We start from the raw sequence: 12868 nt of genomic DNA on the forward strand, positions 1-12868 counted from the left end.
TGAATATCGGTTGGATAAACTATCTTACCCGTCTATTCGGCGACGTCTAGTTAAGTAAGTAGGTGTCTTGTACTCGTCTTGTATCGTTGAGGTCAGGCTTCTGTCCCCCTCAAGAACTGTTCTAAGGCAATAAAATCCAAGCATCTTGGTTTAAAAAAAAAAAATAACCGCAAAAAAAATGGAAAAGGACCTTGGGAACATAATTTAGCCATTAAGGGTCACTTATTCTATTAATATTAATCTAGAATTAGATTAGATATATGTCAATAATGTCAATCTTTGGACGGATTTTTTTTGGAATCAGTAACATCACGGAAAAAGAAAACCAAAATATGATTCTTATGCACATGAATTAAATTCAACCATGTCTACGTTTTTTGTATAACTATCTTGTGCAATGAGACATTGAATTTATAAAGTTTAAGAAGGTTAACATACACTAAGTTAGTCAAGACTTTTAAGAATATGACCTTAATTAATACTTGGTCAATAAAATTTAACACAAAATTTTGTCAAGTGAATTAATTTATAACCTATAACCTTTGCAAATCAATTTCCCTTCCATAAGGAATTCTACTGCTAACAAAACTTAAAGGTTGGTAGGGTATAAAAAGCCCCAATAATACTTAAAATTACATTTATGTTTGAAAATAGAAGAAAGTCATTAATATTACCAATAAAACTAAATCACTAGATCATTTTGGTGCTTTCAATATATGTATATATATGTTTGTGTGATTTAATTATATTTACCTCCCCTAAGGTTTGTTCATTGAGTTCGGAATATGGTAAAGCCGTATGGATTTAAACCACTTAAAGTGGCAAGCCGTATATAGTGGCAATTGGTAAGAAGTAAGGTTTGAACTTTTGACCTCTCACCCTACCAAACCTTAAATGCTATGATGGTGACCAACAATCCAAATAACTGTATACAATTGAAAGCCCCAATAACGAATTGATGCTACTGCACTCGTTCTGTATACAATTATCAATTGTTCGCAAATGATTCTTCGAAAAATTTGGTCAAAATCAGCTTGTGAGAATTGGCGATAGTGTGGAGTAGGCAGAAGGCGGTGATGAATGGCCTAAGACGGCATATAGTTTCGCTATTAGGGTTCTTATTTTATGGAGAAGGGAAAAGAGAAGAGAATAAGTAGGATAGAATCAATTACTCGTATAGGCATTTTGGGACATCCAATTTGTACTTTTTTAGGTCATGTCAATTCCTCAACTGTCAATTATCTGACATGCATCTACATTTGTTCATGTATATATTGACAATGCATGAAAAAATGACTTTCAAAAATAATGAATCTTGAAAAGAAACTTCTTGCAATCTAGGAATAAATTTAAACGGATTGAAAATGCCTTATAGTTCTTGTCCTTTTCAAAGGCATTTGCTAAAAGGACATTTATCAATGATTTGTTTATTGGGCCCTAAATATATAGTTATGAGCTCCACAAATATTCTTTTACCACAGCTAAGATTTTCATCCATGTCCAACTGCCAAGTACATAAAAGCACAGCCGTAGTAGCGGACCACACTATTGGCTTAACTTCTTGACTCCTGCAACATTCAGATAAAAAAACAAAGGGCGTGAATATTGCAATCCGACATTAAATATGAATAATGTCCAACATAAAATTACATGTTAGATATTGAAACTCCCAAAAAAATTAATCCAACATACTAATATTTACGGCTTGAAAAAAAAAAAACTAATATCTACATCAAAGATGTTGATAAGAGAACTGACAATACAAAATTCCACAGCCCCAACTTACCTTATTTAAATTTTTTCCCTTACATATTATTTATTTGTATGTTAGATAGCACAAACGTAAATCAAATTAAAGTTCACCAAAAGTGAGTATATTTAAGTATGTATATTAGGTAAAAAAAAACTGTTTAGGGTCCTAATCATTTGAACACAAGTCAAACCAAATTCAATTATCATGTAAGTATATGATTGATCCATTCATATAGGTCAAAAAATATATATAAATGTACATTGAAATAAATAAAAAATAAACATAATAAATAAATAATATGAATGAAAGATGCATGAGATCGAACTAAAATAAACAGAAAAGGAGAGAGTGCATGCAAGTCCATGACAAGTGTGCACCTTAACATCACGACAACTCCCATTTCTTCCTTCGGTAGAAATCAGAGGCCGCTGAGTCCCTCAAAAAGATGAACTTTCTATCCTGTGAAATATATACTCAAAAATAGTTAAAGAAAAGCGTAAATACTCAACTCTCAGCTAGGGAAACTGAAGGATAGTGGAGTGATCGGACAAAATTAAAATGGTAAATTAGAATTGGGATATGTATTAATGTACCTTTAAATCCACAGGAATGGCATTCTCGACCACTTCAACTTTCTCAAGATTTGGTGCATCCAGCTTTCCTGGACACAATTGCTTCAACTGCCGGCACAGCAGTATTTTCAGATGTGTTAGACAGGGAAATTTGAGTTCACATTCCTCGCGGCGACTACCAGCGAAACTCAAAAGATTTGGGAGGCCTATCAAAATTAAAGAGCTCAGTTTGGGAAACACAAATTCCAGCTTGTTGCTTCTTTCCAATGCAGAGCTCTCTCTATGTTTTCCAACGATATCTTGTTGCTGAGCATCATCTTCCTGACTGATCTGATCTTCTCCTAATTCCCCACCAATAACTCCATACATTTCCAAGCAATCACTAATTTCAAGCGCCTCAAGGCTCACAAGCATATTCGCCACACAAGGAGGATCAAACAAAAACTTTAGTAATTTGCACTCCCATACTATAAGCTTTCTTAAGTTTTGGAATACTCGAACCCCTCTTGGAAAATTCCTCCAAATGTGGGTTAATCCTGAGGATTGTTGTAATTCCAATGACTCCAGTTTGGGAAGAATTTCGAGTTCTGTTTTTGTTAGCACAGGAACTTTCAGCCCCTCAAACTCAAAAAGTAATTGCATCCCGTGACTGTTAACCACAAGTTTCTGCAGATTTTGTAATATTGTCACCCCATCAGCTTTGGCAATGCATCCGATACAGCTATCGGTGATCTGCAAATACTTCAAGTTCTCAAGATACCCGCTATGCATTCCATCTCCCACTAACTCTTTGGGGCGATGCCTATAAGTTTTAATCTGCAGTCCTTCCAGGCGAGGCAGCGAAACCTGGAAAATTTAGTTACTTATGTAATACAAACATGAATCTTCGCACATATGTATGTATGTTTCTGTATGCCCGGTCAATGACCTGGAGGAAAAGTATCTTTTATCAATCATAGCATTAATCCTTGCTATCAAAATTTGTCATTGTCAAAATTTCATTCATCACCATTTGGTTTTTACTTGCGCTAAAAGATTAAATAAAAAACAAATTTTTTTTTTGGCAAACTCAGGACTAGAATATGACCACTGAAACAATTTTGAATATTTAATTAACAGTTTTTGGGAAAAATAAATTGCTTCTTCAGTGAGCTCATTATGGTCAAATACTTCTTTGACACAAAGGAAGTATATCAGAAAGAGAGACAAAGAAACAGAGAGAGAGAGAGATTGACCTGGTTGAGAAAAGCTCTGGCTGTTTCACGTTTGGAGTCAAAACACAACAAGCCTGATTCTTGCATCACTAAAGTTTCGAGTAGGGGTAGCTCAAGCACTTCCTCGTTCACACTTTCTTCCCTCATGACAATGCTTTCCAAGTTTGTACACTGATGAACTACTAGCTTTTGGAGTTTCACTAGACATTTCAGCGTTGATTGTGAGAAGAGAGTTACAATTCGATGGCAGTATCTTAGCTCAACAATTCTGAGGCTGCAAAGTGACGGAGGTTCAATTGGCCCCTTCCACAAATGCTTAATATTTGTGTACTTAAGTTTCATCTCCCGAAGCTGACTGAAGCACCGAGGTGGAAGATTCCCACGACATATTTCTTCCAAATTCACATGATCTAATTCCATGAACACCAAATTTTCGAAAACCTGTCGAGCAACTAAATTGGTGGTGGATTCAATAAGGCATTGGTGTACCTCATGGTCTAATTTAAGCCTTCTCAGGTTGACAAATCCATCTTCATCCAAGTCGCTCACCAGATTCCTCAAGCAGGGCACGCCCTCAAAAGTGAGATTCTCTGCTCTCTTAACAATGCTGCTAACTATAGGATCCAATGCTTGTTTAAATACAAACCTCCTCTTATGATACCGATAGTAAATAAGTTCGAAACTGTTCCGAAATTGATACTCTCTAGTAAGATCTCTCCGGTTAATTTTATGATCAGCTCCTACAATGTGAAATCTTAACAACCTCTGAATAGGAAGTTGGTGCAATAACTGAAATAGGAGGTTAAGGTCATAGACATGAATTTGGAGACACTCAAGGCAAGAGAGTGATGCGATCTCTTCAAGGCATCCTCTTTCTTCTTCTTTGTCTCTCCCCAGCCGCAAATGGTGAGGAGATCCCATGTACAATTCTTCTAGTTTCTTCAAGCTTGACAGGATACCATGAAGCAACGGCTGCTGACTTCGCTCGACCCTCAAATCCAACGACTTTAAATTACTCAACCGAGCAATCTCTACTGGAAACTGATCACCTTGAAGTCTGGATTTAAAGAAGCTCAACATTTCCAATTGCATCATATATCCAAGCATTGATGACGTTCCAGTGTCCAATACACAATAATCCAGGCACAATGTCCGAAGGCTCGTTAACATTTGGCCTGGCCATGATAGCGAAAATTCTGTGTGTGAATTGTTTAACTCCATGACCCTGAGATCTTCCATTCCTTCGAAAGCATCTTTTGATAGGTTCACTTTGCCTGATTGGAATACCAAACGCAATAGCTTAAGCCTTGGACATTCCTCGCCAAATGGAAATAGTCTAATGGAACCTTCTAATGTTAGTGAAATAGCCGTATAAGGACCAAATGAATCCGGTAGTTGGTGCCTTTCTTCCTCTGTAGCATTCCCTACCAAAAATACATGCTCGCCTTTTGATGCAATTTTCAAGCAAGTTTCTCGCATGACATCATGCAATTTTACATGGTCTTCTCTTTCACTATCATCCAGCAACAAATGGTAACTCCTGAGGTCATTAACAAGCACGTCTACTCTGCATCTTACATCACCTAACGTGTCTCTCTCGTTGAACAATTCTAGCCCTTTGCCGTACCTGACCAAACATTCAACTGGAATGCTATAATCTTCTGGAAACAAACTGCAAAGCAAAAGCAGTGACTTAGCCTCGACACTTTCCAAATTGTCGTAGCTCCACTCAACTATTGAATACACCAAATCTTTTTCTCCTTCTAATTCTCTGAATGTGTATTTTTGCAGCTGTCCAAGGGCCAGTTCCCAGGATTTTAGTGTTTTACAGTTAGTCCTTAATCCCCTGGCGACAACAACGAGCGCGAGAGGTATACCTTTGCATTCCTCTGCAAACTGTTTTGCAACATCACTCAAAACGGAATCATCAGAAATTCCCGCAACCGCTTTAAAAAGATAACATGCTTCTTCCTCAGGCAAGGCATTAACCCCAACAATTTTAGCTCCCATGTTCCTGCAAACACAGGGGGACTGAGATGTCACTATAACCTTTATCTTCTCGCTAACAGGAATCCCAAGACTCTTGAAGTCAACTTCTTTCCAAATCTCATCCAATATAACAAGGACTCTCCCGCTTAGTCTATTATATATTGTTTGTCCAAATCTGGCACCATCAATATGTGCTGGAATTTGCACCCTTAACTGCTCAGCAAGCCGATTTTGAGCATTTCTCATGCTTGGATTTTTAGACATAGTTAACATGGCCACCTTATAAAATAATTTTCCATACTTAACTTGGTCTGCAATTTGGTTCACCAAGGTAGTCTTGCCAACACCAGCCATACCACAAATCACAATAAGATTTGTTTTGTCCTGCTCTAGAACTCTCATCACTTCCTTCTTTGTTGACATCAGAGTAGGTAGTCCTTCCTCTAACAGTAGGGTTGATTCACTAAAAGACATTTTCTCTAATGGAGCAGTGTATCCAACTTCATCAAACTGCCCCTCGCTCAGAAGTTTTTGAGCAGCATTTTTTCTTTTGTCAGCATCTCGGCCTAGCAAATAATGTGACTTCAAATTTGGAAGCCTGACATTAAGGCAATTCATCTTGACATTTTCCATATGCCTAAAAATGGCGTCTGCCTCTTTCTTTAGATCGTCAACTTGTCTTAGCCAGTCAATGACATTTGGTTTAATTGATTTACCATTGTTAATTGCTGCATCAACTAATTGTTGCACATCAGCTTTCTTTAGTTCAAGTTTTTTCATCTCATCCCTCAGAGTTAGAACGTTGCTTCTGTAGCGAAACAAATACTGACATTGGTGCAGAACTGGATCGACACAATTTGCTGCCATTGCGCCTGCAATGGTAAGAGCACAATCATTGATCGCCATTATTCCAATATTTCTGTTCAAATTAATGTCCGTTATGTTTTTAGAAAATAGAGATATAGAGATCTAATTAAATATGTGAGATATAAATATAAACCTTGTAACAATTGAATGAGGGAAGACTAAATACTTAAAGAGTAAAGAATGTAAAGATTCAGGATAGAGAAAGAAATTCTAGGCCATTAGAGTAAGTTCACAGAAATGTTTTGGTTACATAAAAAGGGAAGAATATTAGTAACATTTAGATTGCTCTCACCAGAAAAATGTTATGCATACCTTATTTTGTATTCATCTGAGACTAATGTTATGAAGAAAATATAAAATTTCAATACGTTCACCTGCTAGCAAAATATTGTATAAATGTAAGGGAAAATGTTAATTTGGGAAAATCGTTCAAAATATTCCTCACATTTGGTAAAATAACTTTTTTCATCCTTTACTTTTAAAAGCGTAATTTTACGTCCTTTACAAATTCACATTGGTCAAATTTGGTCCTTATCTTAGTGTTCAACTAATTTTTGGTTGGAATCTATTACGTGCCTTGCACATGATCATTTTTGAGGGGTAAAATTGTCAAACATATTTCATATAATCTGATCCATAGTCCCTCATATTTCATAAAATGAATTTTTTCGTCCCTTATATAAATTTTTTCATCCCTCACATTTTGCAAAATGAAAATTTTGATCCCTCATTGATCATGTGGGTGATAGTCTTTTCTTATTTTTGAAAACTTATATATATGTCTATTTGATTTTACCTGAACAGTACAAATAGCATGTAATATATTTCTATTTAACTTCACTTGAATAAGTTAATTGTAGTTGTAGATGAAATCAAATACAAATATATTACGTGTTACTCGTATTATTTTGGGTGAAATCAAATAGATATACACATGGGTTTAAAAAACAAAAGAAACTATTCATACACATGATCAATTAGAGGTGAAAAATTCATTTTGTGAAATGTGAGGGATGGAAAAATTTATTTTTTGAGATGTGAGGTATGAAAAAATTCATTTTGTAAAATGTGAGAGACGAAAAGTTCAAATTATATGAAATTTGATTTGACAATTTTGCCCCTAAAAAATGATCATGTGTAAGGCATGTGGTGGATTCCGGCCAAAAACTAGTCAAAAACCTAGGTAGGAGCCAAACCTAACCAATGTGAATTTATAAAGAATGTAAAATTACACTTTTAGAAGTGAGGGGCGAAAAAAGTCAATTTACAAAATGTGAGGGACGTTCCTTACGATTTTTCCTATTAATTTTGTTTCAAATATGTTAGTCTCTATTAAAATTGTATGTATATGATATGACATCTCAAAAGGCTAGTTGAATAAACAGGAGGATTTTTAAACTCCAGCCGCCAAAAAGTCTCCAAATCTTCATTTACTTTTTTCTTCCCGCTTGATTTTAAGATAACTTCAAAATGTTTCAAGTCTTACGAGTAAATTATTATTTGTTCATGATAATTTCAGTTTTAATGAAATCATGATGAATATGAAAGTTTAAGAAACTTGGGAGCTCTTACTAGAAAAGTAAAGAAAAGTAAAAAATCATTCGGGACATCAAAATTAGGAGTCTTAGATTTAAAATAAAAGGAAGGACTTAATATGAAACGGGGAAATAATTGAATAATTTCATTAGGGACATTACATGGAAAACCATTGTAGCCCTCAAACTTAGAAATCCTAATGTGAAGATTAAGCCTGGAAAATTGATCTCTCAAAAAAATTTATGAAAACCTTTCCTTTCAAATCCTTCTTCTTTTAGTCTAAGCATGCATATTGCAGAAACGATGCCAGATACAATTGGTAATGTTTACAGAATTTTTCTAAGGGGTGTCTAATTGACACTCATTAACACACCTAAATTACACCTAACTTATTATACTAAAACACATGGTCACATTTAATCCACTCACTACATTTAGTCACTTTATTAAAATTAGCTATATTATTTCAAAAAAACCAATCTATGAAATCGTTCTTAACGGGTGTCCATTACGTATCTCGTAGCCGAGCTAATGTTTAAGAACTCCCATCTACTTTATACGTCCAAATCTCGTAGCCGAGCTCCTTGGTTTAAAGCTTAAGATCATCAAAAAAAAAGATCTCCTAATTGTTCTTAACTTTAATTTTATGAAAAGAGCTGAATTGTTAGTAGGTTTGCTTTCATTTAGATGTCCTTGAGTAACTAATAAGCAATCAACTAACAATAAAAAATCGTATTTGCGATGACATATAAGATAAAAAGTCTCACACCAACAAAGTCAATGACGGGATTCCTCATATATAACTTTCTTTTGAGTATTGCGCTGGTGAAACTTAGATTTTAGATGATCAAATGCAGAAATAAGACAGTCTACAAGAAATTGAAAATTTTTGAACTTTCGTATCCTTTATATATCTAAGTTTTGGGCAGGTGGCTACAAGTTGTCTGAATAACTTCTGAAAATATTAACAAATATCTTGATTTTGACCTAAATATAGAAATCTGTACTTATATTGCAATTAACATCTTCATCCCGACCTCAAAATAGACATCTGCATTTATGTATTATAAACAATCAAAAGAGTAAAATTTTTCTTTGTATAAGACAATCTAGGATCTTACTCAAACACAAATCAAATTGAAGTAAACCTCACCACAACTATGGCTTGTAACCATTTCCTCACTTCTCAAAAGATCGTCTTATGTCTCATCAATCAAGTAGATGCCCCCTGCCTCCGCCATGACCCTTTGTCTAGCATGGTATAAACTTGTGCAAATTTCAAAATCATATTGATAAACTCAACTATTTGCAATCACCAGTACATTGGCAATGTTAGACCATTAATAACCATAAGGTCTATACCATTTGCAGTGAGTTTTATTCGAACCATTTTGTAATGGCTGAGCTGGAGTCTAGTTATCTGACGTCAGGAAGTTAGTTGTAAAAGATATTCCAAATAACAGATTGCATGTGTCGGTTAATTGATCGAGCATGTGAGTCATTTCATATTGCATGCGTTAGTTATATTGTTAGAATACCATAAACTAGTATAAAGCAGAGGAGGAAGATAAGAGATGTAGCTTTGGATGTAACATTTCTCATTTCCGTCTATACTATCCTAGTCTTCCCTCTGCTCTCTCTTCTCACTTCCTCTGTATCTGCATTTCTCTTAATTTCTGTCTTGAATTCGTCCCTTGTTGTGCAAGTCCAGTACAATTGGTATCAGAGCTTGCGATCCTTGGATCTGCAAGCTCAGCTACCGAATATGTAGCTGACTATGGCGGAGGGCACCAGAATGAAAGGCTTCGAAGAACAACTGAAGAAGCAGGATTCACGGATCCAGAGCATCCTTGAAGCCAATGCAGCTGAAAGACTAGCACTGGAAGAGAAATTGGCAACAAATCACTCTGATATGAAGGCACTCTTGGAAGCGAACTCAGCTGAGAGATGAAAAATTTCATGGTTTCCATGAATGCTCAATACACCGCTTTTGTGAGAAGCTTGCAAAGCGACCGAGGGATCTTAGGAATTTCACCAGACAATACGGAGAGGCAACCTGTCCAAAGGCCTCAGAGAAACTTGGAGTTGGGGCTATCCAGTCAAGGAGAGAGGAATTTCCTACCTGTAGGGACTCTTAAGGTGGAATTTCCCAAATTTGATGGCTCTAACCCCAGAGAATGGGTTAGGAGATGTGAGAAGTTTTTCCGTTTATGTCGCATTCCAGATTCGCAGCATATGGATTTAGTGGAATTGCATCTGGATGGGAAAGCTAGTATCTGGTATCAAGGTTTCAAGATGGACAAGGGGGAGTTACGATGGGACAGATTCAGCCAAGAGTTTTGTAGTAGATTTGGAAATTTAGGGAGGATGATGTTATAGAGGAGTTTAACAAGTTTCATCAAACTTTCACGGTAATCGCCTACCAAGAAAAGTTTGAAGAGCTGCGAGCTGCCGTGATGCTCAAGGTCCCTGGTCTTACTGAATCGTATTACATCTCCAGTTTCCTAAGTGGACTAAAGGAGGAGATTAAGTTTGTGGTCAAGATCCACAAGCCTGCAACCTTGCAATCAGCATTTGAGAAGGCGAGATGGCAGGAGCATTATTTACAGGTTATGGCTAAGCAACCTAGGATGGCTACAAAACCAACTCCAGTTACGGAGACAATACAGAAGAAGCCTGCACATCAGATGTTTGATAGCAGCAACAACAAAACTACTCCCCAAGGCTCTAGGAGGATTACCCCCACCGAGTTCCAGTACAGGAAGGATCACAATTTATGTTACAAATGTGGAGAGAAGTTCTCCCCTGGGCATGTTTGCAGGAATAAGGGAATTCATTTGCTGCTAGCAGATGAGGGCGAGGCTCAAGTAGAGGAAGTAGCAGATGAAGAGGATGAGGTCATTGAGTATCAAGGCAACAAGTATGGCAGGGATATTACACTATCCCTCCACTCAGTTTCTGGCCAATTGTCTTCCAGTACCATTAAGATGTTGGGATATTATGGTGATCAAGAGGTGTCAATCCTGCTGGATGGAGGTAGCACCAACTGCTTCATAAAGCCAACTATTGCTTAACTCTACCCTGAAGCTGTTAAGAATCATAAACCTTTTAAAGTCAGAATTGCTGATGGGAAAGAATTAGTTTGTGAGCAATGGATTCCTGGTATGAAGTGGATGATGCAAGGCCATCATTTTACTCACAATGTGTATGTACTAGACTTGGAACCGTACGACCTGATTTTGGGGGTTGACTGGATGAAGTGTTATAGCCCCATGACTTTTGACTTTCAAAAGTTGTCATTATCATTTGAGAAGGAGGGTGAAATGGTGTTACTACAAGGGGATTCCCACTCTGCCAAGATGTTGATGAAGCAAGGAGTATCAGCCCAGAAGTATTGCAGAAACAAAATCAGAACAGCCTTGCAACACTCTTGCATGATACGAGTACAAAACTCACAGGTAACTACTGTGTCCAAAACACTCACTCAATTACTTGCTCAATATGATGGCATATTTGCTGCACCTACAACTTTACCCCCCAACCATAGCCTCAATCATCAAATACCTTTGAAACCTGATGCTAAACCTTTCAAGATTAGCCCCTATAAGTATCCCCACAGGCAAAAAACAGAAATAGAAAGGCAAGTCAAGGAAATGTTGGCCACTGATATCATCCAAACCAGCCATAGTCTTTTTACATCCCCAGCCTTACTAGTTAAAAAGAAGGATGGCACTTGGAGGTTATGCATTGACTATAGACAACTTAACAGCCTCACTATCAAAGACAAGTTTCCCATCCCGATCATTGATGACCTCCTTGATGAACTGCATGGTGCCAAAATTTTTTCAAAAGTTGATTTGAGGTCAGGGTACCATCAGATAAGAATGCACCCATCTGATATCCCAAAAACAGCTTTCAGAACCCACTCTGGCCTCTATGAATACTTAGTGATGCCATTTGGCCTCACTAATGCACCAGCAACCTTCCAGGCTCTAATGAACTCGGTATTTGAACCTTTTATTCGAAAATTTGTGCTAGTGTTCTTTGATGACATTCTAGTTTACAGCCCGGATTTTGACTCCCATCTCAAACACCTCTCCCTTGTTCTTGACACCCTCAGAAATCACTTCTTATATGCAAAAATGTCTGAGTGTTCATTTGGGCAAGATAGAGTAGAGTACTTGGGGCATATAGTTACTGGTGAGGGAGTCTCTGCTGATCCTGCAAAAGTGGAAGCTATGCTGTCCTGGCCATCTCCCACCACTGTTAAAGGTTTAAGGGGGTTTTTGGGACTGACAGGTTACTACAGGAGATTTGTGAAGGGATATGGGAAGATAGCTAAACCTTTAACTAATCTGCTAAAGAAGGATGATTTTGGGTGGGATGAACAAGCTGAGCAAGCTTTCCAAGAACTCAAACATGCTATGACTCAAGCTCCTGTACTAGCACTACCTGATTTCTTTAGAACATTTGTATTGGAAACCGATGCTAGCCAAAAGACCATTGGAGCAGTTTTGATGCAGCAAGGTAGGCCTATTGCTTTCATGAGTCAGGCACTTGGACCCAAAAATCAAACACTGTCCATATATGAAAAGGAATTATTGTCATTGATTACTGCAGTAGGGAAATGGAGACACTACTTGCTAGGAACTCACTTCATAATCAAAACTGATCATGAAAGTTTGAAATACTTACTGGAACAAAAAATCACTACACCTCTCCAGCAAAAATAGTTAGCAAAGCTGATGGGACTAAACTATGAGATCCAATATAAAAGGGGTAAGGATAACTTGGTGGCTGATGCTCTATCTAGAAGGATGGAAGGAAGGGATGAAGGGTCAGGTGGTGAGGAGGTGCAGGTCCATGCCATAACCACAGCAAAGCCATTATGGTTAGCCAGGGTCTCTGGCAGTTATAATGGGGATGAGAAGGCCAAG

General features: G+C 37.2%; 2 protein-coding genes across 2 annotated transcripts; one reads left to right on the forward strand and one right to left on the reverse strand.

Annotated features, from left to right (window-relative positions):
* Nucleotides 1–2855: 2855 nt before the first annotated feature.
* On the reverse strand, nucleotides 2856–6434 carry LOC113758630 (disease resistance protein At4g27190-like). The gene is made up of 3 exons (XM_027301400.1): nucleotides 3561–6434; nucleotides 3016–3171; nucleotides 2856–2912 (listed from the first exon to the last, which is right to left on the reverse strand). Exons 1-3 carry the CDS (start codon nucleotides 6432–6434, stop codon nucleotides 2856–2858), a joined length of 3087 nt encoding a protein of 1028 aa, XP_027157201.1.
* Nucleotides 6435–9878: 3444 nt separating this feature from the next.
* On the forward strand, nucleotides 9879–12664 carry LOC113758631. Its single transcript, XM_027301401.1, has 3 exons — nucleotides 9879–10210; nucleotides 10294–10967; nucleotides 11019–12664. Exons 1-3 carry the CDS (start codon nucleotides 9879–9881, stop codon nucleotides 12662–12664), a joined length of 2652 nt encoding a protein of 883 aa, XP_027157202.1.
* Nucleotides 12665–12868: the final 204 nt, after the last annotated feature.

The sequence above is a fragment of the Coffea eugenioides genome, unplaced genomic scaffold (genome assembly GCF_003713205.1).
Source record: "Coffea eugenioides isolate CCC68of unplaced genomic scaffold, Ceug_1.0 ScVebR1_613;HRSCAF=1318, whole genome shotgun sequence".
Taxonomy (NCBI): domain Eukaryota; kingdom Viridiplantae; phylum Streptophyta; class Magnoliopsida; order Gentianales; family Rubiaceae; genus Coffea; species Coffea eugenioides.